The sequence below is a fragment of the Hydra vulgaris genome, chromosome 12 (assembly GCF_038396675.1).
Source record: "Hydra vulgaris chromosome 12, alternate assembly HydraT2T_AEP".
NCBI lineage: Eukaryota > Metazoa > Cnidaria > Hydrozoa > Anthoathecata > Hydridae > Hydra > Hydra vulgaris.
The window spans coordinates 79,215,065-79,242,347 of NC_088931.1; the positions used below are offsets into that span (position 1 = coordinate 79,215,065).

Genomic DNA, 27,283 nt, shown 5'->3' on the forward strand with positions numbered 1-27,283 from the left:
GAAAATTAGATAATAAAAATGTTTTGTCTGTATATGTTTTGCTCAAATATTATTTTGCTGAAATAAATAACAATCGGTTTTTTAGCAGAATAACTTGATTAAAACAGCTGATATTTCAATAAAAAATGATTTCATACAGAATTAATGGCGGATTAAAGCATTTCAGGCCTTAGGCAGATATACTTCGAGGGCCTCTTTTGATGACATCTGAGGGTCTTTTCAATAGGAGTTTTTTTATTATTTTCTTTTTTTTAGTAGTTTTGCCCCCTTCTACACGAAAATGTCATGTCATGGCCCATAAATTTTGGCATACCACTACCAAATATTTTTTATAAGTTTTAGATTGATAAATCATTTTTTCTATTTAAATTAAATCATAAAATTACTTATATTAAAAAATATTAATAACAAAAACATTTAACTAATATATGCTATTTAATTTATTTTTTTCTTTTTAATTTAATACAGTATATATTTGTATATTTAAAAAAATTTGTTTCAGATTAAAATTACGAGCCTCTTTTTTAAGCAGGCCTTCGGCAACTGCCTCATTTACCTAATAAGTAATAAATACCGACACTATACCGAATACATAATTAGTTATTTTATATTTTACAATTTTTAAAATAAAAATAAAAGTAAATAGTTTAACATGATATTTAATTAAATAATATAAATTTAATATAAAACTTTAATTGTCAAAATTTGACAATCTAATTGTCGTAAATGAATATATTAGCGTTTTAAGAATGTGAAACTAATTTACGAGTTCTTACATCAAAAAATGATTGGAGGTGTTATATAAAGGAAATCCGAATACAGTCCCGGCACAAAACACGGCTTTTAAAAATATTGCATTATCTATTTTTTATAATTTTTTTTCTCATAATTATTTTTATCATTACGTATAGTTTAATTATAAATTGAAAACTATTTCTCTTGAAAAACCTGAAAAACTCGGAAAAGCAAACCTTTAAATTCATGCGCTTTAGTAAATTACAACTGTAAATTGTAACTTACAGCAATTCGTAAAGGCAAATAAATAAATACTTGGAAATCTAACCTCTTCACAATTAACGCATAACAAGATTTATAAAAACTATTTTTGTGTAATAGTCATATAATTAGGGAGTTTATATAAGTACGCTTAAAGAATTTATTTTTTAATAAATTGCATTTTTTAAGATATTTCATTTATAAAATGGTTGTAACCACTTACGTAGGTTACACTGCCGTCGCAAGTTGGTATCACATCAAGACTGTTATTAAAATTGTTGTTGCTCGCTTTTTAAAATTTGCTGGCCGGCTGGCCTGAAAGATCCACGTTCACGGCGTTAATTTTTGGCCAAAAATTTTTCAGCACGAATTGTTCACGCGACTATTAAAATTAAATATCGTGTACACTGGAATATTTTTACGATTGGTTCAGTCTACACTAAAATATGCAGTTAAGTAACCAAGGATCATGGCTTCATTGGTCAAAAGTTGAATGTTTTAATGTGTTAATATGTTGAAATATGAGTTATGTTTTTTGTTCACGGAAGAATGTATGTAATTTTACACATTCTTCGTATTATTTTAATCATAATAAATAAGTATAATAATAATACAAAAAGATGCTCGATAAACAACTATGTTACCTCTTCTATACACACAGTTTTAATTTGAAATTAATACTTGCATTAATATCTTTATTTTTAGCTAGAGATTTTGAAAGTTAATAAATATATCTTGAGGTATCTTATTTTTTTGTGTAAAAATTGACATTTTTGATATTCAAAAAGTCTTAAAACCTAAAATAATGAATTAACTTAGAACATTGTTTATATTAATTATTGTTTTCACTGTATTACTTATATTTTTGGTTTGTTTTCTGTTTTATGAATACGAAATTAATGAATTTCAAAGTTATGTTCAATAAATTTTAAAATTGTCGGGATTTTATTCAGCATTTTTGAATACTTTTATTGTGAAAAATTAAAGTATTCAAAAATGCTTTTATTGTTAAAAATAAAATTTGTGAAAAACTAAAGTTTTTCACAAATATTCTTTTTTTACATATTTAAATGTTTTATATTAATTAATTTTCATACAAATGTTGGTGTATATCTTAAAAAACTGTGTTTCTTTCATTTATATTCATTAATATCCATTTATTTTTCATACAAATGTTGTTGTATATCTTAAAAAACTGTGTTTCTTTCATTTATATTCATTAATATCCATTTATATGTTGCATGTTCAATAACAAAAACAATTTGTATTTGTTTTTCAACGTTGATAAACACCTGATACAAGGTATCAGATATACTTTGTAAGAAGTTATAGTAATCTGATACAAGGTATCAGGTTATCAAAAAACCTTAATGTTTGTGTTAATGTTATCTAAGTAAAGCCATGATCCAAGCAGTGATGCAGAGTCCCAAAGGACTCCAGATTTGTATGACACAAAAAGATTACTTTAAGTATTGTGAATTTCAAAAAAGGTATCACAGATGTAATGACTTGCAAGGCTGTTCAGTTTTATGGTTTTTTATTAAAAAATTTGTGCTAGCAAACATCAAAAAGAAAGTACAGGCAACAAATTTTTTGGTTTTATTTTATTTCTGAAAATCCTGTTGCATTTTGATTATATCTTGATTTCAGAAATTATATTTGTTCAAATTAGTTAATAAATTTTTTTAGACTTGGATTTTATTTATATCATTTAAAGATATTTTCATATAACCTTCATAAAATATGAAAATAATTTATAAATATAAATTATAATAAGTAAACCTTCAAAATATAAAAATAATTTATTTTTATTAGTTCTTATAAATATTACCTGTTGTAAAAATATCAATAAGATGAACCTTTCCTAATGTTATGTTTTTTTTTTAAAAATAAGGTGTAGATGTACATTGGTTTAAGGTTAAGTTATTATATTGGTTTAAGAATAAATTATTTTATTAGTTTAAGATTAAGTTAAGGTTAGCTATTTAATCATATCATAGCTTGTTGAACATAGGCTGTTCAACAAGCTATGCAAATTACAGTGTGTGTAGATTTATGAAATAGAATCTACAAATTGAATGAAAATGGAACATGTATGATTAATTGGAAGGACAGTAGTAATTTTTTATTATTTTTTTTTAGGTATTCGCAGGCTGCAATCGACGACTTACTTTCCTGCAACAAAATCTAAAGAACCTTTAACTACAAGCCAATTTAAAATAATTTTTATAGCAGCATTTTCTAAGAAGAACTTTCCCCTTATTTTATTTACTAATTAGATTACTTATATTTTATAATTTTTTAAAATTATTTATGGAGATTGTTTAATTCTGGTGTTTTACAAAATTTTAAGTTTTAAAAATTATTTTACATATAGATTTAAAGTTTTTTAATAATTAATTTTTTTTTCAGAAGTGCAATTATAATTGGAGTGTCCAATTTTTGTAATATTTTTTCTGCAAATATCAATTTGATATTATGTTATCAATACGGAAGTATAATCTCAAGATATAATTTAAAAAACAGTAAGATGAGGTACATAAACATACGCTTTGTTTTCTTATGAATAAAGTTCAAGTTTAGCGCAAAATGTCTGTACCGATAGAAACCACTCACAAAATTTTTTGATATTGATTGGTCTACTAAAATTTAACATGATGTTATTTTTACACGATTTCCACTTACTATGACTGTAAATGTGAAAACACGCGTAAACTGGCAATCGTGAGATTTTTGAACAAAAATTAACAACGTGATTTCCTCACTGACTAATCGAAAAAAAAAGTCAAATTTGCCAACTAAATGAACTAAAAGTCAAATGATGGGGTGTCACACACCTTCACAACCAACCACCACACTTCTTTACGCCGGCATCACGTTAAATTTCTGGAACCGAAAAAAAAGTATTTTGATATTTATTTACTTTTGCGGTATTTTGCGGTACAATGATCATTGTATTAACAAACTTTATTCGAAAACTTTGATAATTCTAATTATAATTCATGATGTTGTTTCTATCAGAATTTTTGAAAAAATTTTTTTTTCTTAGGCGCCCCTTGGACATCTGCCACCTGCGACAAACTGTCCCTTTCTTTCCCCCCCGTCCTCCTCTCGGCTGCCCTGAATACTAGTCGAATTTTTATTTAGCTAAAACTATACTATTAACATATTAGTTGTATATATAATATTATTATTTATATAATATAGTTATCAATAACTTGATTGTATAAATTAATTATATCATATATTAATAATATATTAATAATTATATTAATAATATGTGTTATATATTGTTATTATTATATTAATAATATGTGTTATATATTATTAATATATAAAATAAGTTATTAAAGGGACAAGTTTGGCGAAAGAAACAGTTTGTCCTATGCGGCAGATGTCCGAAGGGAGCCAAAGAAAAAGAAGGTATCTAAAAAAAAAAGGCAAAAAGGTCCTTTACTTAAAATATAAGTAAACTTTGAGAAACAGGGGCGCCGACCTGGTTTTCTGTCCCAGGCGGCGTAAAGGGTATTGGCACCCATTCTAGTATTATTTAAACTAGAAAATTTTGTCGACTAATTTGAATTAACTAAAAAATTAATTGACTATTTTTATTTAGACTAAAAAGTTAGTCGATTAATTTTAGTTAACTCAAAACTTAGTCGACTAATTTTAGTTAACTCAAAACTTAGTTGACTAATTTTTGTTAACTAAAAAGATAGTCGGCTAGTTTTAGTTACGGTTTTTTTAGTTTAGTTAGTTACGATTTTTAGATTTGGTCACAACACTAGCTTTTAGAACATTAACATTGATATCGTTAAACCCTACACTCTTACTTATGTTAAGTGCATTAAAAGATGCTTGAAGTTTATTTACAGTCAGTTTCAACTCAGAGTCAGTTTCAAACCAGGTCGACGCCCCTAATATATATATATATATATATATATATATATATATATATATATATATATATATATATATATATATATATATATATATATATATATATATATATATATATATATATATATATATATATATATATATATATATATATATATATATATATATGGCGCTTTTGCACTTTCGCAACCCCCTTCCTTTTTTTTTATTTTATTGCAGAAGATTATGATAGAGAATTTTATGCTGATGAAGAATCTCATAAAAACATAGGTCTGAAAATCAACAGAAAGTGCTCTAATTTAATGTTGAAGTTTAAAAAATTACACTAAAAAACGGTAATATTGGCCATTTTTTAAAAACTTTTTACATTAAAGTTAACAATTTGAAGTCGATTCTTTAGAAAATTTTTTTTTAATTTATGCGACCCGTTTTTATTGTCGTCAAAATTGAATTTAATTTAAATTAAATTAAATCTTTTTATAAATATATATTATATATATTTTTAATTAATTTTTCAATAATTAATTTAAGATACTGCTTTTTAGATGTACATAAATCAACTGACAACTAGAGATTGCACAAATAAGCGTATATGCATCGACTGACAAATAGAGATTGGCGTGATAAAACGTATATGATTTGGGACAGGGTTAGGGGAATTTCCAGAGATCAATCAGAAAATGATTTAAGAATTTCCACGGATTTAAAAAGTTTCTTGCAGTTTTTTTATCTCTTTGGTTTATGTGTAAACCATGTCAATTTGCATAGAATATTAGTCATAGTTAAAAAAAACTTTTAAGTAAAAAAAATTGGCGAATATTAGTCTTTTAATGATAATTTTTTCAACTTTCAACTTAGAATTAGAGAACTTTGTGTTGGTCAAAAATGAAAATGGATACCATTTTCTTTCTTTTTACACAACGACCTTTCATAATCTGCAATAAAAAAAAGGAGGGAGGGGATGCGAAAGTGTATATATATATATATATATATATGAATGCATAAATTTAATATTTGCATAAAATTTACAATAACTAAACACCCGTCATTATTTTAACAAACTTCCAAATTAAATAAAAAAGTTAGTTGAGACGTGAAGGATTAAGCAAAGGATTTAGTTTAGTATTTAGAAAATGGTTCGTCGATGTTGTGTAACAAGTAGCAATGACAATTGAATCGATGTATACAAAAACGTTCGAAGTCATAAAAACTATTTTTAATTCAGACAACTTTAACTACGTAAAACACATATATATATCACAAATTTTGATATATTTTTTAACAAATCTTATATTTAAAGATGTCAAATAGCACCCAGACTTTTTTTTTGAATTTATTAAAGTAATAATTTTGGATTTAATAAGTTTTTTCTCGTTCCCCGAAAAAATAGTTTTTATGACTTAGAACGTTTTTGTATACATCGATTCAATTACAATCCTTAGAATAAAGTTAAAACATTTAGACTTCCAAAAAACATTGAAGAAAGAAAACGTTGGATTGTTATAATACCAAGAGATGATGATCCTGATACTAATAACAACGTCGTATGTAAAAGACATTGGCCAAAAATTATTCAACTGTTACTGATTATGGGAAGCTGAGACATCGTGGTGCTCCTTCAGTACTTGATTGCATAAAGCCATGCTTAGTTCCTACTGTACTCATGCCAGTTAGAGAAGCATCAAAAAGTCTTAAAAGTGTTCGCTGGCAAAAAGAGGATGTGTTAGCGATATTTAATTCACAAGAAAAAATAGAAAGTATTAATATTTTATATGAAAAGTTAAAAAACTAATGAAATTAATTTTGCTATTATTAATTATTTATGCAATGATATATTATATATTCAGTCTTCAGACTTTTTAAAGGAAAGTACGATTCCTAGATTTCTTCATTGCATAAATAAAGATCTCACTTTTGAAACATTTCATTGTGGAGTTAAAATTAGTGTTATGACTTTAACATCTATCCGAGTTTATATTATGAAAAAAGTTTCTCATATCCAAAAAACATTAAGATTTTTAAATTGTTGTGAAATAACACCCAAAAACGAAGTTGTATATAAACAAATTTTGTCAATAAATAAAACATGAGTTGGGGAAAAAAAGTATCCAATTGAAACAATTGTGCGAGCATTTGGGTATTTTTCTCTTCACGATCAGCCTACAATCGCATCAAAGAAGATTTTGAACTGCCAAGTTTACGTACTTTAGGAAGAATTACATTTAAATGTAAATCTTTAGATGATATCACTATATCAGACAAATTTTCTCTAATCTTAGAGATGATAGACAAAAAACATGTATTTTACTTCTTGATGAGGTTTATGTTAAACCAATGTTACAGTGTCATGGTACAATTGTCTGTTATAAATACATGTTGCTATTGTCTGTGATGGTGACAGAGTCAATCAGAAGTTTTATAACTTTTTTAGAAAAAAAGAAGCATGGTGTACTAAGGACAGTATTTTTTTTTATTTTATTATGTTCATTTATTAAAAAGTATACGTAATAACTGGATCACAGAAAAAACTCAAGAACTTGAATTCTATATTGATGGAGAAAAAAAACAGCAAGGTAGGTTGATATTATTAATTTGTACAAGCTTGAAACAAAAAACATTGTTTAAATGTCTAAATTAACGGAAGTTTCTGTTTATCCGAAGCCAATTGAAAGACAAAATGTTATCACTTGTCTGTAAGTGTTTTGCGATGAAACATTGTCAGCATTAAAAAGTCATCCAGACCTGCATGAAAATGAAGGGAAGAGTATTTTCATCTCCAAAGTTGTCGAATTTTGGAAAATTTGTAATGTTCACAGTCCATATGTAGACATTTGTTTGAAAGATTCTAATCGAGCTGCAATTGCTTCTGCTAATGATGACAGGTTAAGCAAACTTTCTGCAATGGGTGATTTTAAAATGCAAATAAAAAAGACAACAGAAAAAGGAAAAAGAGTCAAATTACTTACAAGAGACACTGCTAAATGTTTAGCTCCGACCTCTTATGGTTTGGTTCAGTCGTCAAAATATCTTTTAGATACAACTCATCAGTAGTTATAAATAGGCAACTTTACACCAAACCCATTAGAAAAGCTTTTGGAAAATTAAGACAAGGCTCAAGAGGAACTTATTTTATTTCCGTTCAACATGTTCTTGAAAAAGTAACGCACAAAGTTGCTATTAAAGTTTGAGAAAAGTTCAGATGTGTTAGCCAATCTAGGTTTGGATCACTCTTCTCCAAAATGTAAAATTTTACCAAGCAAGGGTACTTGCAACGTTATTGACAATTTACCTGCTCTGTGTGACTGTGTGAATGTTGACTGCTGATATTAAAATGTCATTAGTTTATATTGATGTGTACATTATTAGTGAATATGAAAATCCAGATGACACCTTTTATTTCTATGAAGCTTATAAAAATTTTGTAAAGGACATAAATGGAGGAGGTTTAAGAATTTCTGGTGATAAAGTTTGTCAATGGGCAACTTACTGTTATATTCTTTTTTATGAAGAATATAATGACACTTGTCGGTCATCACTATGTAACCTCCTTATTATACTTTCAGAATTTTATTCATTAGGTATGGAAAGACATCATGGAATAACAATGACAAATATTTTATTTAATAATTATTATTGACTCTTTTCACCTCGTTCACACAAGGAGCCAAAGCAGAAATAGATAAAACTCAAAACAAAGTAAAAAGTTTGCAATGTTTTTGTCCGGGTCTTAACTTTTTTATTTGACGCTCAAACCAAACTAAGCTATCCAGCCACACTGAGCAACTGAGCTATCTAGAAATGCTGCCACTGTCAAATTTAGTGTGTCATGGACCGCAACTGGTACTGTTATTTATAGTCTGCAACAAATAACAAGGTAACTAAACATGTTGCAGATTTAAAAAAAAACCTTTTTGTGAAAATTTATTCGTGTCAAAAGTGCGCTATGATAAACCCGTATTACTTGATTTATTATTACTTAATTTATTATTGCTTAATTGATCAAGATATAAATGATATATATTTCTTTTATATACATTATACCACAGCTTCACTTTACTTCTCAAAAGTGAAGCATAATAGTACAAAAGTTCTCAAAAGTTTTTTTTTTTTAAAGATCTTTGCCTCCAACAAGGCTGCAAGCAGCCACTAGTTTAAGTTGAAAGTTACGGAAAGAGAAAAGATGAAGATTGTAGGGCAAGATAACGATTGACAGACGACTTAAAGGATTGCAAATTATATAAATCAGGAAAGCAAGATGAAGAAAGCGAAATCCAAAGAGCTGATGTTCGAAGAAAAAAACTAGACGAATAAGCGTTTTTGGAGCACTTAGGAACAGTCACAGAAAAAGGATGAAACTTTATTGAATGACGAGAAACCCGAGAATGAATTTTAGTAGATGGCACAAGAGACGTTAGCTCTTTAGAGCAGTGCCCATCATAGTATTTGTAGAAAAGAGAAAGAAAAGCAACATTACGACGATGTGATAATGGTTAGAGGCTGGCTGCAAGAGCAGGTCCAAATATGTTTACAATGCGTTTTTGCTCCTTGTCTAAAAGAGAAAGGGTATTATTAGAAGATCCGCCCCAGATATGGCAACAGTTTTCCATACAAGACCGGGTTTGAGATTTGTAGAGATGGAGAATAGAATCCGAAATAAGAAAGTGACTAGCTCGATAAAGAGATGCAACCTTAGCAGATGCTAATTTTGCAACTGATTTGATATATGGTTTCCAAGAAAGATTGGAAGTAAGAGTTAATCCTAGAAAATAAAGAGTAGATGACTCATCGAGTACATCACCGTTCATAAATATAGAAGGATCTAAATTATTGCGATAACGATTAGCTGAAAAAAAATGAGTTTTATCTCTATTGAAGTTCACCAGCCACTGCGAGCCCCATGCTGTAGCAGAAGTGAGATCCTTTTCAAGCTCAAATGCCTCATCCAAGCAATCAGAGAGTATTGGTTTTTTATCACGACAAGAATAAATGGTAGTATCATCAGCAAACAATGCCACCTTAGATGTGAGAACATCTGGAAGTTCGTTAATATAAATTAAAAAAAGTATAGGTTCAAGGATAGAACCTTGAGGAACTCCTGAAGTTACACAATAAGAAGAAAAGTGCTGTCCATCGAGGACAACTTTTATATTACGATTGGAAAGGAAAGATTCAATAATCTTAAAGATGTTGCCAGAGAAACCATAAAAAGAAAACTTATGGTGAAGACCAGCATGTCAAACTTTATCAAAAGCTTTTGAAATGTCAAGAGCAATAGCCTTAACCTCTCCACCTTTATCTAATGCACCTATTAATTATTACAGTTAGCAAATCAGCTGTAGAACGAGAAGATTGGAATCCAGATTGATTGTTAGAAAGATTCAAGATTCAAAAACCTTGCTAATGATAGGAAGAAGACCAATGGGATGGTATTTAGACGAATCAGATTGCTCTCCAATATTTTCGAAATAGGATAACAGATGCCGCTTTCCAACAGCATGGAAAACAAGACTGTGATATGCACTTGTTTAATAGTTTTGAGAGTATGGACAATAGCTCCGGAGAACACTTCTGGAAGACGATATAAGGTGTGCTGTCCAGGCCACAAGCTGTAGAAGAGTCTAGGTAGGAAATCACGTTAGATACAGAAGCTGGAGTGATATGAATGTCAAGAAATGGATCAACCTATTTGTTGGCAATATCAGGTAGAACGCAATTAGTGGAGCCAAGAGATAATTTTGATGAAAAGTTTTTAGCGAACAATTCGGCTTTGTTTTTAGGTGAGGTGACAAAGTCTAAACCGTACAAGAGAGGTCGAAATAAAAATTTTCCCTTGTTATTAATACTATTAAAGATTCTCTAGAAGTCACGAAAGCCTAACTTTTGAGATGAGATACAAGATTTCATGACCTGATAATAGCGTGCTTTGGAATTAGACAAAATCTTTTTACAATGGTTTCTAGCAGTAATAAACCGACGTCTGTTTTCTGGAGAATTGTTTTGCTGATAAATATGGAAGTAACGGTTTCGATTGGCAATCGCAGTAGTACAGTGTGAGGAAAACCATGGATGTGAGTGAGGCTTGACCTGGAATCATTGAGAGGGAACAAAAGATTCCATGCCAGGCTTAATCCACAAAGTTATATAAGAAGCACATCTGTCGACAGGAAGACAAAAGATTTCTACCCAAGGGCCATCACGAAGAAAATCACGGAAAGAGTCCCAGTTAGCTTTACTGTGGTTTTAAGAGGTATGATAATAGGGGGATTCAGGTGATGAAGAAGAATGAGATATTAGTTTTAGAGAGATCAAACTGTTATCAGAAGCGCATCAGGGTGCCTGCTGAAACACTGACACTAGAGCCAAGCCATTCAGAGTGGTGAGCATTAAAGTCACCGACAACAACTATGTTAGCTGATGGATAAAGAGAGAGGGCTTGGCCAATATGATCAGAAATAACATCAAAAAGAGTGCAGTCTTGAGATGAAGGAGAGCCATATAGAACAAAGAGAAAGGCAATAGAGTGAAGTGGTGCTAAATGAAAGCACATGAAAGAATAGTCTGCGGATTCAAAAATCCTAGTTTTACGACAAATGGGTGAATTCTTACGAATGTAAATGCCCAGGCTAAGCATGTGACTATTGGAGTCTTTACGAATTAAAGGAAGATAACCATCAACACTAAGATTGCAAGATGAGACAGCTGAACTCAAATTAGTCTCACAAAGAGCAAGTAGGTCTGGTGAACTTTGCTAAAGATAAGACGCAACAGAAGAAAAGTTACTTTGAAGACCACGAATATTAGTGAATGATAGGTTTAGAGAACTTGGTTTATGATGATGGTTTTTTGTGTTTTATAGTTTTTGGTTCTTTATTCATTTTTTAATTAGATTGAAGAACTTGACTCAAAACATAGATAGTACTCTGTACACTGTTTAATAGCCCAACCGATTGCCTCATTACTACTAATAAAGCCTAAGCCGTAACAAAGGGCTCTAAATGTGGCCTGCGCAATTCACACCAAAAGTAAAAACAGGTACACCATCCATGCGCAACATGGCACTGTTAATACTTTGATAATTTTCAGCTGTTAATGCATTCAGCCTCTCTAAGAGCTACCACAGAGTTTGAAAAACCTGACCACCAGCCGGCCTCAGATCCAAAAAACTGAGTTTTAGAGCTGTACCCTCATTAGGAGATAATGAGATGAGTTGACAAGTCATAAAAACAGAGGCACAAGCAAAACCCATGCATTGAGTCAATAAGAACCAACATTCAACATCCTAAACTGAAAACAATGTATTAAAAATACATCTACGCCAGCCTAATAGACGAAGAAGGGGTGCGAGGCTGGTCAACAGATAGAATCTGTTTAATCCTTAAGTCTTTGCCTAGGAGACTTTCTTCAAGACAGTAGCCGGATGCATTTAACATCTGCCCAAGATGAGTATTTTTATCGAGACATCATCTCTAGCCTTTGCTCATCGAAGAGCCTTAAGGCAGGGGGTATTTTAAGTTGGATTTGGCATCTCCTAGCCTTTGCCTAAAAAGGCGTATCCTACAACGCAACTGGACATGAAACAGATTGTACTGGGTTTCATGTTACCAGTAGCAGGATAACCTTAAATTAGATATCCTGACAGTGGTAATAGCAGCATAACCTGACAGCAGGTTAACCTGACTGTGTAACCTGACAATGAAGTCAAAAGTACGGAATTTTCTCAAAATAAATAAAATTTATATTTGGTTGCTTAAAACGAGCGCTACGGCCGCCCGTATATCATCAACAAAGTTATATCAATGATTAATAAAAACGGGTACCACGGCCATTTGCATATCATCAACAAAATTATGACGTGTACCACATTTGAAGCCATTTTTGTTTTATACGTTTCCATGACTATTTAAACCCTATGTTTTTTGCAGTTGCTTTAACTTTGAACTTTTTTTAATTCTTTCTTAGTCTTATAAGAATATAAAATTGACAAGTGAAACTTTTCTAGGTTTCTTGTATAAGTTGGATTTAATTTTTGGCAGAAATATATGTTTATGTTTGCGCTACACATCTACACCCTTCAATAGTAAATACTAGAATGTAAACATGGCTCAAAAATCTCTGACGAATAGTCAAATGATCAGACGGCAACATTTTGAAGAACTATTAGATTTTACGTTTATGTGTATTACTACAATCGGTGGTAAGTAGCATTTGTCTTTTTAATAGTATTTTTTTCCACTAACGTGCTTGATGTTCTTAAAAGACCAAAACAATTATTAATAAGTAGTTATCCAAATTAGCATGTTATTCTTATTAAGACGAAAACACTGCACTATGAATAAGAACACTAAATAAAAATAGTTTAATGAAAAAGACTCAGTGTACAATAATTAATACACAAATTTATCACACAACACTTAGCCAAAACTATTGGCTTTTGTTATTAATTATAATAGTAACTTATAAGTATTTTGGCAAAAGTTAATTAGTGTGTTAATGCGATTAGTAAAATTTTGTCCTGTAAATTGCAATCAAGTAAAGTGATAGATTGGATTAACACGGTATTTGCTATTAGATTCAATTGTTAAATTAGTGGAAAGTTCCATGCAAATAACTCTGCTTTATTTTGGGTACAAGTAACCAGATCATACCCATGAATTAGAGACAGAATGTTAGACTTACTTTAGTTAACGACACTGTTGAAGAAGTTGCTTGTCTCTAGAATCTAACATCTAAAAATGAATACAAAATTTAGTAAACTAATAATAATGGACACAATTGGTGACCTGGTATTTTGCAGTGATGTTCCTGGACTTATGGCATATTTTAAAACAGAGTATTCACCTGATGAGCGGAGACATTTTATCGATTCCTTAAAAAAAAAGCCTTAAAACAGTACTCCTGTACAATGGCAATAAATATGCTTCTATACCAGTAGGACACTGAGTGCACTTAAAAGAATATTACAAAATCCTTGAACTGGTTTTAAACAAACTCAACAAATGTGAGTGGATTTCTCTCACTCACAAATGTGAGTGGGTAGTGCGAGGATTTAAAAGTTATTTCAATGCTGCTTGGTCAACAAAGTGACTACAAAAAGATCTCTTGCTTTCTCTGTGAATGGGACAGTCAAGACATAAAGCAGCGCTACATAAAAAAAGTTTGGCCACTGAGAAAAACCTCAGAAGTAGGGGTTAAAAATGTTGAGAGAAAAAGCCTTATAGATCCCAAAAAGGTGTTACTTCAACCACTTCACATTAAGTTGGGGCTGATGAAAAAAATTGTTAAGAAATTGCCAAAAGAAGGGGAGACTTTCAAATATCTTTGTGGGCAATTTCCTAGTTTATCCAAAGCAAAGCTAAAGGAAGGAATCTTTATTGGACCAGACATTAGAAAACTTATGAAAGATTCTAATTTTGTGAACAAAATGGAAACAAAAAGAAAGGCAGCATGGACATCCATTAAATTAGTTGTTACCGGTTTCCAAGGAAACAACAAAGATCCAAACTACAAGACCATTGTCACAGACATGCACGACAACTTTAAGAAGCTGGGCTGTAACATGTGCATTAAAGCTCATTTTCTCCATTCACATCTTGATTGCTTTCAAACCTTGGTGATGTAAGTGAAGAACAAGGTGAAAGATTTCACCAAGACATCAAGGTAACGAAAAAAAGATATCAGGGAAGATGCAACATCAACATGATAGCGGACTACTGCTGGATGTTAAAAAGAGATGATCCTGAACGAGTCCTCAGCCGGAAAGCAATAAAAGAAGCTACGAAAGAACGCAACGAAAGAACGCAAAAGAACACTACGAAAGAACGCTACGAAAGAACGCAAAAACGTTATAATAAGGACTTATAAGCTGAAAGAGAAATATAAGTGTTCTTGAAATATAGTTTAGAAGATAATTTATACATAAAATAAATTTCTATAACGTTTGAAAAATGTGAAAAATTAATCGAACTTTGTTATTTTACCCAAAAATAATCCCTTTTTTGTGAGAAAACTTGATGTGATAGAAAAACATGGTTTGCATTTTCGAAATCAGCGCTGAGAAATACATAAAAAACAGTTTTGCAGACCTGTGTAATTATTCTAACTATTGTGTTACTAATTACAAAAATACTTTACTTGATTCATAAGCAGTAATATTAATACAAAGTTACTGTTCTTAGATTGTTTAGAAGAAGAATCTCGAAATCACAATTTTAAAAAGATGAAACCATCTGCAGTAAGTTTTTTCTTTTAAAGGAAATTTTTTTGTATGCATACAGATTTTCAATATAATATGCCCACTGTTTTTCTATTATACTTTTTATTCAACACTTTTTTTCGGATTAAATATTAGCTTTTGAAGAAGTCCTGACAAAATTGCATTATTTAAACATTATAAAGTTTCTAAAATAAAAACAAACAGGTTTAAAACTATTTTTAGACATACAATAAAAAATTTTCTAAATTATAGCAAAGGAATCATTCTTTTCTCATCCCATAAAAATCACAACAAATATTAGGCTATTATAACATTTTCATAATATATCAAATTGTGGCAATATAGATTTGCAGTGTTATTCATTTTTTCTCGTATGCTAGACCACTTATTGTTACAGAGTATTTGAAAAATTAAAGTTCCTATTAAATGCCATAACCCTATTCCTCCTGTGAGTAGGTAGCAATCTAAAGTCGTTTTATTTTCAGATTCCTCTTTACTCATTGAATCCACTCTCCTATGTTTGGGCTAACTCCTACTCATTAATGAGTTACAGTATTTAACAATGCGTTTGTCGAGACATTTGTAAATAATTTTTTTTTTTTAAATAATTATCATTGTCTTAATAATTAATAATTATCATTTTCTGCTAATTATCATTGTTTATTTATATTGTAAAATAGATTCGTCTTATTTAGTTGATTATTTTTTTCAACTAATTTGTCACAAAAAAACTAAAGTTTCAGATCGCAAATTACATCTTAATTACCTTTTTTAAACTTATAAAGTGTAACTTTTAAAAAGTGCAAACTGCCAAATCTATATTTGAGACGTATTTTAACTACGTCTCATATCTAGATTTTATTATGTTACATTACATTTTTTTGGCCAATAATACAAGCATGATACTTCACCAGGTTTTGTAAACCTACAAATAAAAATGTATATAAAATGTCAACTGTTCTTATGTTTTAATACTTAAATCAAATACATTAGTTAGTTGTAGCTGACTAAATGTATAGTTTGCACATTCTAGCATTGCTTCTCAGCCTAACGGCTAAGATCAAGTGTAGTATCTGTTTTTATTTCGGCTCCGGACCACCTTTAACTTGGTTAAGTGTTGTTAGAAAGCAGAAACAGCATAAGATCGTAACAATGACAGTCGATAAGAGGCTCTTGACGTAGTCATTTTATCGTTGTCTCCGTCTACATCCAGAAATCTAAAAGCAATCCATCCACTCCGGATGTTAAATAAAGATAAACCATTAGGTTGGCGCTGTTTGGCTTTGGCTAAGTGGTAAATAAACCTTTAAGTAGGCAAAACACAGAGTCTTGGCTCCCTAATAACACTGTCTTCTAGGGACCTGTGCCCTGTGTAAATCTGGTTTCAGCTGCAGGAGTCTCTGTTTGGTCGTAAAGTGTCTCTAGTGCGACAGACAGCAGGTATTTCTAGTTGGTCAGAAAGATATTGCACTGAATGTTAAAACGTGCAAGTTTGCACATTCTAACATATAGCGCAATATCTCTGAATATATATATTTATATCATATATATACATATATATATGTATTTATTTAGTTAGTATTAAAATGAAAATTATACAATTTTTTGTTGGTACTCAGAGTTTCATCTCTGGCGGCAATCATCAGTCAAATATTTTTTAAATCAAGAAATTAACTAAGTAAATCAAAAAAAAATTCTTTTTTCAAATCCATGCATTACTTTTATGCAAGCAGAATTCTATTGGGCCTAGAAATTCTTTTTTTGTTATCTTTTGTAGAAGGAAAAATTACTGTTTCGTTTTTAAATTTTTTTTTTATTAATTCAGTGTTCTTATGGGGAAATACAAATTAAATTTTTGTTAACTTAATTAACTTTTTTTGGTCAAATTTTTCCATTTCCTTGTATTGTCATCGAAAATGATTAAGTGTGCAAAATTTGAGCAAAATTGGTTGAGAAAAAAGCTTTCAAAAATTGATTTCAAATTTTGTGGCACACAAACATATATATATAAAAAAAGTAACCTTATATAAAGCATGGAAAAAACCGTTAAAAATACAAATTAAGCAATGTAATGGGATCTGACGTCAAAAAATCGATTGCATGAAGTTTACCTTTACGCTGTGTGACAAAGAAGGAATTTATTTCTATGCCGATATTTTGATATAATTTTAGTTTTCTTATCTAATAAACTGTTGTCATTGTTTGAAATAATTTCATACTTTTCTTTAAGGCATAATTTGCACGATTTTGTTGTCAGGTTATACACTTGGCATCTTCTAATTATTTTCCAACTAACGACATGATTTTTATTATTATCTTATAAGTTCCAAACCTCCTTTGACAGCTCTGTATCATTTTTATATTTAGGTATATTAAATGATTTTAAATGGTTGGCATATCTCAGTTTAAAAGGAGTTACACTAATACCAATGTATGATTTTTTTATTGAAGGGTTATCCGAAGTGTTGGTTGCTTGGTATACAATGTTGTTGGTCAGGCAGCTATTGTGTAAAGGACAATTGTTTTCATTAAGGTAGTTGCAGTTATTTTCATTAATGGTTAGATTTTTGTTTAGGATGTGCTTATTGTGTAAATTTATTACTGATTTCATGTTCGGCACGCAACTGTAGCTGATTTTTACAGTGTTCTTGTTGAAAATTTAGTTTGTTGTTAATTGGAAAATGTTTGGCAATCGAGTTTTTTAATTTCTTGATTTAAATTATATATGGCTGATGATTGATTATGGCTGGTATTACTAATTTCATGTTCGGCATGCAACTGCAGCTAATTTTTACAGTTTTCATATTGAAAATTTTATGTAGTTTACTGTCAATTGGAACTGTTTGGCAATCAAGTTTAAAAAGCATATTCCTATATTTGTGGTGACGTTTATACTAAAAGGAGAGTTGTACCGGATTATTTTGGGTGTACGGTTTTCCTTTTGTTGTTGTTTTAGGTTAGGTTGGTAAGATAAATTATGTTTATAAACAGAATTTCGTAGTACTTCATTATAAACAGATACAAATTTCTTCGCTGCTGAATTTCTGGACAATCTCAGTTCAAAATTTTGAGGTAGTTTTTTTTTGTATACTAGGAGGGTAGATAGATTGAGCATGTATGTTGTTTAAAGTATTATCAGGTTTGCAATTTGCCGGGGCATTTCCAGGAAAAAAATATGGGCGGAGTACCCCCTGTCCCATAGAAAATTAGCTGAAATACCGGTTTTTATTGTGAAAAAATTTTTTTTTTGCAGTAAAAAAAAGGTCATAAATTTTAAATTTGGCAGCGCCGAAATAGCCGCCCAAATTACTTCATCAGGCACATTTTTCGAATGACGAGAGACAGAAGATTTCCAATCTTCCATATTGTAAAGTTGTTCTTTACCAAGCTTGTGATCAAGCCACGACCATAAATTCTCTATTGGATTCAAGTCTGGACTTTTAGCAGGCCATGGAAGCACTTGAATTTTATTAGAATTGAACCAATCGCTAACAACATGCGCTTTATGACACGGCGCATTATCTTGCTGGAAAATAAATCCATCTTGCAACTGCCGTAAATCAAAGCTAGGAATAAGCGAGTTTTCCAAAATTTCGATGTACCTATCTTTGTTGAGTCTACCATCGAATAAATGAAAAACGCCAACTCCACAGGCACTCATACAGGCCCAAATGCCTATTGAACCACTGCCTTGTTTTGTTCGTTTCAAAATGCATGATTCATCAAACCGTTCGCTTGGAAGTCTACGCAACATTACGCAACCTTTTCTGTTGTCTACCTCAACGTTCATTTCATCACTAAAGACCACACGGCTCCACTGATCTGTTGACCAATTTTTATGTAGTTTGCACCACTCTTTGCTGGCAAATTTTTGCTTTTTATTTAAGCGTGGTTTTTTTGAAGCAGCACGCCATAAATAATTTAAATTGTGGAGAACCCTTCGCACAGTTCTAGGGCTTGCTTTCAGACCATTTGACAGTGTCCATTTCGTAGACAAGTCTGTAGATGATGCTTGTCTGTTTTCTTTCATTAATTTCACTAACGAGCGCACATCACGGTCATTTGAAATTTTATTGCGTCCAGTCCTATGACGATCATTAATTGACCGGGTCTCTTTGTATCGTTGAATTATGCTAATAATGCAAGAGTGAGACCTTCCGAGCTTTTCTGCTATTTGCCTGATGCTATAGCCTTCTTCGTTTAATACAAGAGCCGCGTATCTGTCTTTTTCTTCGATCTTTGCACGCATTTTTGCAATATTTTTATATCCTTATTGCAATTCAAAAAATAAATGTTTATTTGATATCGAAACTCAGGTTTCGACATTTTATTTTATAGCCAACGTAATAAGCAATTAAGACAGTTAAAAAAAATAATGGATTATTATTTTTAATAAGTGCAAATTAAAGATTTGAAAGTGGTCGTTAAATTTTGTCCAATTTATTTAAAGAAGATTTATAAGTAGTCATCAGTTTTTTAATAAGTTAAATGCTATTTAATTAGAATTAGATTAAAAAAATTATACCACTTTAATCCGTATGTTTTAATTAACAAGATATAAAAAAAAACTACTAGCTACTAGTAGCTTTGCAACTTTTTATCTCGTAATATTGGTACAGCTCTAAAACTAAATTTATTTTATCTCCTAATATTGGTACAGCTCTAAAACTAAATTTATTTTATCTCCAAATATCGGTACAGCTCTAAAACTAAATTTATTTTAGTTTTAGAGCTGTACCAATTTCATACCTTTTATTCCCACTACAACTTGTATTAAGCACGCTGGAGTGACATAGTGACTTATTATCCAAATGATATAAATTGATTTTCATTTCTCCTCAATATGTATTTTGTATCTGGCTCTATAGGGTGGTCACAGGTCCTTTAAAATTCTCCAAAGTCCTCTTTTTTCAAAAATCTCTAAAATCTATTCTCTAAAAAAATAAAAAATGTGATCAAATCTCCTCTTTTAACTCTTTTTTTTTTTTTCAGGTTCACAATTTTTATTTTTATTTTTAAAATAGTGTTGTTATTGTTCTGATGAGCAGATTTTTATATTAATTAGAGTAGTTGCATTTTTGACTTTTACTTATTCGCATAAAATATTAGAGAGTTTAACTAATATTACAAATTGGTTTGAATGCAGTTATTTTCTTTTATTTACCATAAAGACTTTTTTTATTTTGTTTAGAACAATAGAAATAATATCTAAGTATATAAGTAAATTTCAAGACTTGTAGTTCATTGGCGATGAGTTGTGCTGGTTGCAAAGAGAAAAAAAGGATGAAACAAATGCATTTAGAAAGAATGTTCAAAGTCTTTCAGCATTGCAAAGAGCAGAATAGAAAATACAAAACAGCATGCTAAAGGGAGGAAACATGTGTCAAGATGCCATCTGATAGCAGTAAGACAAAATTTTTCAAAAAAGCTATCTAAAGTAACTAACACACTAGAACAGTAACAACTCGAAAGCAAACTAATTTGATTGATATGATAACAAGCGATCAGACATTAAATGCAGAGATAATTTTCCTCACATTTCATCTGTGGAAAAAAAATGCAGTTACAGTGTCACAGTGTCACAGTGTCACTTCTTTTGCTAAAGAAATCATGCTAAAAAAATTGAACGAAGTCCTTTATTACACCACCTTATTTAAAAAAATTTATAACAAAATTTCTAAAAATAAACAAATGGATCTACATGTTTTCTTTTGGGATGACACAAACAATCGAGTAAAACATCTCATTGAAATTCTGAGTGTTTAGGTAAAGCATCAGCTAGTGGCATCAATATAAATATAATAATTGTTCAAGTTCTTTGGATTATCATAAAGTCCTCCAAGTTTCTTCTGATGGTCCTAATGTAAATTTATTGTTTTTAAATCTGATAAATGAAAGTAGAGATAAAGATTTATTTGATCTTTTTATTTATATTGGGACATGTAGTCTCCATACCCTTCATCCTATTTCCAAAGTGGAGAAAAGGCATTAAGAGAAAAAAACATTAAGAAATTACTTTATATGTATAAAATATTTGATGTTTTTTTCCTGCAAATCCACAATCCAATGGGGCCTTTTCTTACTTGAGCAGCTGCTTTTTGAAGAAAAATATTTTAGAAAGGACAAAGCTGCTCAAAGTTACTTTACCGATGAATTAAATCAAGTGTTATTGGAGTCAGTTGATTTTAACTTTGGTATAAAATATGGTATCAAAATTTGAAAAAAATGGATGGTTGAGCCATAAACATTTATGCAATCTTCTGTCTGGTATTTTACAGTTCTTGTCTAGTTTATGGATTTTACAGAAAAAAATGTATAGAGAAATAATCTCATTCAAAGTACAAAGTATTTTGGAAACACTTGAGTTGCCAACAGCTTTATAAGAAAAGATCATTGAAATTCTTCTTGTTTGACTTTCATTGCAGTTCAAAATGGACTTTTGAAACTGTAATGAAAGTCAAACAAGAGTATTCAAAATTTTTGTCAAATGTTATTAAGGTTAACACAAACTATTCAGAGAGTTTAAAGAACATTGGTTCAGATCCAACTTGAAATCCCTTTGGAGTTTATCCCAAACAGTTTTAGTTTTATCTTATGGTCAGGCTACTGTTTCAGGCTAGCAAGGATTTACTTAAAACAAAATGAAAATCTTGACATGGAAAGCCTTTTCTTAGCAATTAATTTGCAACTATATGGAACAAAAAAACTTTGAACCTCACAGTAAATCTAAAATTAAATTGAGCAAGATGAGGAAATAAAATGATATTAAAATTGCTTTTGAATTTCAAGAAATAAATAATAAAGTTGTGACTTTGGAAAAAAACTATTACTGAGCTTGATAAAGATGCAGATAACTTTGATATTTGCGGCAGAAAAAAAGAACAATAAAGCAATCCAAATGAAAATGAGCTGCAATTGATAGAGTATTCTCAGTGAATTGAAATGCTAGAAAGTGAAGTTGGTAGAACTTAAGGATCAAGTTCATTAATCACAAATTTATGAGTTGTTTTTATTAATTTATGTTGTAAAGTTTTATTCCTTGATTGTAGTATAATGTTAAAAATATCCATTCTTGACATTATAAAATCTGTCCAAACCACACAAGTGCGGAAATATGAATGTTAAACCTAATTAAAACCTCTAAATCCTCTAAAATCCTCTTTTTTTATTCAAAATATTGAAATTTTGAAAAAAAATCCTCAAAATTAGATACAAAATCTCCAATAAAATCCTTCTCTCTGAAATTTTACTAATCTTTTACAAGTATGATTTACCAGATCTTGTAATAGAATATTAGCTGAATAATCACTAATGAATATGTTATTAGGATAGCATAGTTCTTTTGCAGCTCTGATGTTATTATGTGTTGGGTATATACAAATTTTGTATTGATAAGTTACAATCTTAACGTAGTGCTAAAGCCCCCAGTCTGAGTAATTGTTGTTGGTTTACTATTTGTTTCCAAAATGTTATGAACAATTTCACCTTCATCTTTCCTTTTATAATTATTTAATTTGACTTTAGCAGCAAATATTATTTAATTAGTTGTACAACTTTCTGTAATTGTACTAATTTTTCTATATTTTGTTCTTAAAGAACAATTATCAAAGTCTATAACTGGTCTACCAATAATATTATTTAATGGTGTAACAAGACTTTCTGAATTGGAAAGAATATCTTTAGTCACTCTTCCAAAATCAATTTATCCTTTGTCAAGCAATTCACTATACTTATGCTCAAATTTAACAGCTATTAGTCTGCATTCAATTCAACGTTTTTTAAAAATTTTTAAAAAGTTCATCAATTTTTCCTTTATCTCCTCGACTTTCTCTTGTACAATGAAGTTATTCAAATTAGATATATTTTGATAATATAGTACAGAAGACTATTCATGTATCGAGAACTGATATTCCTGATAAATTTGTAATTTCAAAATATTTCATTATACAGCTAAAAAAAATGTAAACAATATAACAAATAAAAATAAGTTATAATTTAATAACCCAATTTAGTAACCCAAACTTAAGTGACGACCCTAACGTTAGTTATTTCCGTGCAAGGGAGGATAAGGGAATTTAAATTTAAGAATAACATATTTTTATCATCCTCATTTTATCAAAATTACTAGAATTCATTAATAAATCTTTCAGTATTTTTGAGTTACATCAATATCAAATATTAAAACCCCCTCAAAGTAAGGGGTTGTTCAAAATGTATTCAGCTTAAGAGCTTGGCAGTGCTTAAAGTAGCAGCCAAAACTAATTTTACCTCAAAGTAAACATGTTAATCATTTATCGTATATACTCATAGATGTTTTCGCTTGTGTTCCAAAAAGTACTGGGTTATATAAATACCTTTATGAAAACTGTATTAAAGATTTTTTACACATCATTTTAAACAATAGAATAAAAAAGGTAACTTAGGTTAATTTTTTGTAATTATTGCTAGAAAATAATAAGCTATAAATATATTTCAAAATTTACTAAAAAAAGCGCCGCAAATAAAATTATTTTAAAATTTGTGAAGAAATAAAGTTGAACATTTTTATTGAATTTTTAGTTGTTAATATCTAAACAAACTACTTTAATTTGTAAAAACAGTTTTTGATGCTATACATGTATCTAAAAAAAATTTTTTAAGAATATGAGAATTTTGAATATTGTCACAGCCTGGCCCACTGTGCATAGTAAGGTAGTTCCATTTTGATTATAATAACAGAAAGGTTCTATTGTATATGAGATAGAGACAGTGAGGCAAGCGCTATTGTTCTTGACTTATCAAAGGTTTTCAATAAAGTTTGACAAGCTAACTTTTTCTATAAGCTCTCTTTATATGGATAGGTTCCATTCTTCGTTTTTATTTTCAATGCATCAAGTTTTTACATTTTTAGGGATCCAGCTGTATTGCAAAAATATCTCGTTTTTATTAGTATTTTTCATTGTTCATGAATTTTCCTCGATCTTACAAACGTATGGATTATTTCATTGGATGTTATTTTTTATTATATTAATTGTATAAAAATTTGCCAATATTTTTCTTTAGGGTTCAAAAGGTCATGAAATAATAAAAAAGAGAACAAATGCTATACGTCTGAGTAATAATGTCCTTATTGACTGGAAAGATTTTTTAAATACAGTTAGTAAACTAGTCGAGTCTTTGCATCATATTGAATGGATAGACCTATCTTTTAATGATATTTCTAATATTGATAAGGTAACTTTTATTTAACATATTTAGGATTCTTTTATATTGTATATTTGTATGTATACTGTGTAATTAATGACTGTATATTCATGTTGAGCTATTATATATATTATTGTATTCTTATTTTAACACTGTGTTTGTAAAAATAAAAATTATAAATTATATCATAAAAATTATAAACTGTATGTTCTGAATTATTTTATTGTCACTTCATGTTATTAATCTTCCTTTATTGATAAATACCAACACTTTATTCATTTGATTGCAAAGTTATTAGATGCCCTCTTTTTAACAGGCTTACTATTTTTACTTCTGAGTCATAATATTAAACATTTTATAGATCAAAATAAAAAGTAGATTACTCTCCTGTTTATTACAAATCAGGCTTAACTACGACAATATTTTCTTCTCTTAACAACTGGAGTATTTTGCAACGTTGTTTATGTTATGAGAATTTAAATAAATTTGTTGTTCAAGTTTCATTAATTTAAAACACACACAAGCAAAAAGTGTGCTTATTGTTTTTTAATAATAGACAACGCATTTATAAGTAAATAAAATATAATAAAAGCAATCTTTTTGAACATTTAAGTTAGTTACTTTATGTCCAGTACTTTTCAAATAACTTGGTGAAGAATTTATTTCCGTAACTTTAAAGCATTCCTTTAATAAATTAATGAGGTTCAAATTTAAAAAAGTTTACATCTCATTTAGTGTGTACTGGAGTTCCGAAACTTAAAAACTTTGTATCTGCACGGAAATAATATTGAGAAAATTTCTGAAGTAGACAAGCTTTAATCATTAGAGCATTTAAGAAGCTTAATACTTCACGGGAACCCAATTGAAGATTGTAATCCCAGTTATCGACATTATGTCTTATTTCGCTTGCCGAATTTAATATGCGTTGATTTTAGTAGTGTGACGGAATCTGATCTGGCGAATTCTAGAGTTTATTGTCGCTCAAAAAAAAAAACGGAAAAGAATAATAGTTTTTACTTTAGAGTTTTTTTAAATAAAATATTATTTTTTATATAAAATATTTTGTATTATTAACTTTGGAGAATATATTTTTTGCAAGCATTTAAAGAATTAAATCATCGGTACTTGAATCAAGTTTGTTCGTACACAAACACTTTTTTATTTATACTAAATCCATTTTTATTGATACTTAGCCCATTTTTACTAATGCTAAGCTTGTTCTCTTGGTCTTCTGACATTATAATGTTTATACGGTCGTCGCGCAAAGATGATTGCAAATCAAACACACTTTCTTCAACTTCATTATTATTAAAATAGTCTGTACACCGTTAAATTCGCATCGGACTGTGCTTTCTGTTGTTAATGGAAATTTAGATGAATTAAGTATATCACACTGATAACTTGGAGCGCGAACTACATGCTCGTGTGAAAATAGCATGAATTCTTTGTTATAGTTTTCTTTATGGGATGATTTGTCTGAAAATGAATTACTTTATCGTACCGATTGTTTTTGTCTAATAGATTTTGATTTGTTTCGATCTATTAACAACACAGAAAAAAGGATTCCTGCGTCGTTAACAATTGGTTCAGCGCTACCTAATTGAACTTTGATGCTTTCCTTAAAATTTGATTTAATTCCTGATAGTAACTTATTTCTTCGTTTCCTTGGCTTTTCGTGATTTCCGTAGTTACCATACGTGTTTGTAGTTGTCGCCGGGTAGTATTGAGAACTAAGGTACCTGTAGCTCTACCATTATTAAAAGAATAACTAAATCTAGAGAACTCATCTCTATTAACTGCTGTTTCTTGAACTTGAACTAATTTTCGTCCCGTAACTCGAATGTCTGGAGAAAAAGCATATCCCATTATTTTGCAATTTGGACAATTGCAAAACTCATTGGCATTATCAAAGTTATCAAATCGCACGTTTCAAATTTGATTATTTGAGCCACGATTGTTGCAGCTTTCTTCTGGTTTTAAAATTAATAAACTTGTTTCTAGACTAGCTGGACTTATTTCTGGGTCATCTTTGTCGTCTTCAGCACGATTTGTGTAATCAATATGTAATTCAAGCTTGCTTGGATTACGTTGTTGTGTTTGTGAGTGTGGCCTCATACTTGCCGTTCTTCTTAAAGTATCGCTATTTTCATACATTTCAGATTCATCACAATAAGAAGCTTGCTGCTCTTCATTTTTATGAATCGGGGAGTTGTTGACAGAACACGATTTCGCGCCAATTTTAATAAATTTATCTTTGTTTTTATCAAACATCATTTCAGATACATATCCACTTGACGAAAACAAAGACTTTTTTTTTCTTGATGAACTTGCCAAAAATTTTTATTTCCGTTACAGTCATTGCTGTTAAAGAAAGGAACTGTTTCACAATCAGTAAAAACTTCTTCACGTTCGTATTTAATATTTCGAAATACATAGGGATAGGTATTATTGCTATCGTTGTTGTCATCGCAAGCGATATCAAGAAGTGTATCTGTAGATAAAGCGTATAACATCATTTCTTGAGCTGCTAACTTTCTCATGTACTATTGCGCTAACTCCGCATAATCAATTCTAGACATTTCTTTTGCTAATTTTAATTTTATAATATTTGTGGCAGCTAAATCAATGGGTAACTCTTCATTTTTTGTTAAAGCAATTAAATCAGCGCAATGCCCAATCAGAGTTATTAGCATATCTAAGTCTCAAATAGCTGCAGCTATATGTAAACATGTCCAGCCATTTGATGTTTTAGCTTCAATATCTGCACCACCCTCAAGTAATATTACTGCCATTCGAGTATGACCATCGAGAACTGCTTATTTCAAAGCGGTGAGGCCATGGACATTTCTTTCGTTTCGTTTTGGTGTATTCCAAATTTTAATAAAAGCTTTACTACGGCAAATCGTTTCTCATCACAGCCTCTTGAAAGATTTTTTTGTATATATATATACATATATATATATATATATATATATATATATATATGTATAT

General features: G+C 29.9%; 1 protein-coding gene and 1 long non-coding RNA gene across 2 annotated transcripts; both read left to right on the forward strand.

Moving 5' to 3' along the window:
* The first annotated feature begins 2,219 nt into the window (after nucleotides 1-2,219).
* Nucleotides 2,220-3,995, forward strand: LOC136089043 (uncharacterized). The gene is made up of 2 exons (XR_010642736.1): nucleotides 2,220-2,571; nucleotides 3,139-3,995. It is a non-coding gene; the product is annotated as an uncharacterized LOC136089043 (long non-coding RNA).
* An 8,998-nt stretch (nucleotides 3,996-12,993) lies between these two features.
* Nucleotides 12,994-25,280, forward strand: LOC136088384 (leucine-rich repeat-containing protein 51-like). The gene is made up of 4 exons (XM_065812091.1): nucleotides 12,994-13,090; nucleotides 15,072-15,127; nucleotides 24,152-24,322; nucleotides 25,028-25,280. The coding sequence occupies exons 1-4, from the start codon at nucleotides 12,994-12,996 to the stop codon at nucleotides 25,109-25,111; spliced, it is 408 nt and encodes a 135-aa protein (XP_065668163.1). The 3' UTR covers nucleotides 25,112-25,280.
* The last annotated feature ends 2,003 nt before the right edge of the window (nucleotides 25,281-27,283 follow it).

What these genes read in the sequence shown, in the direction of transcription:
- LOC136088384 (XM_065812091.1), top strand. Translation starts at nt 12,994, where the DNA reads ATGGCTCAAAAATCTCTGACGAATAGTCAAATGATCAGACGGCAACAT. An exon ending in GTGTATTACTACAATCGGTG is followed by an intron (nt 13,091 to 15,071) that starts GTAAGTAGCATT and finishes TACTGTTCTTAG; the next exon opens with ATTGTTTAGAAGAAGAATCT. An exon ending in ATATTTCTAATATTGATAAG is followed by an intron (nt 24,323 to 25,027) that starts GTAACTTTTATT and finishes CATCTCATTTAG; the next exon opens with TGTGTACTGGAGTTCCGAAA.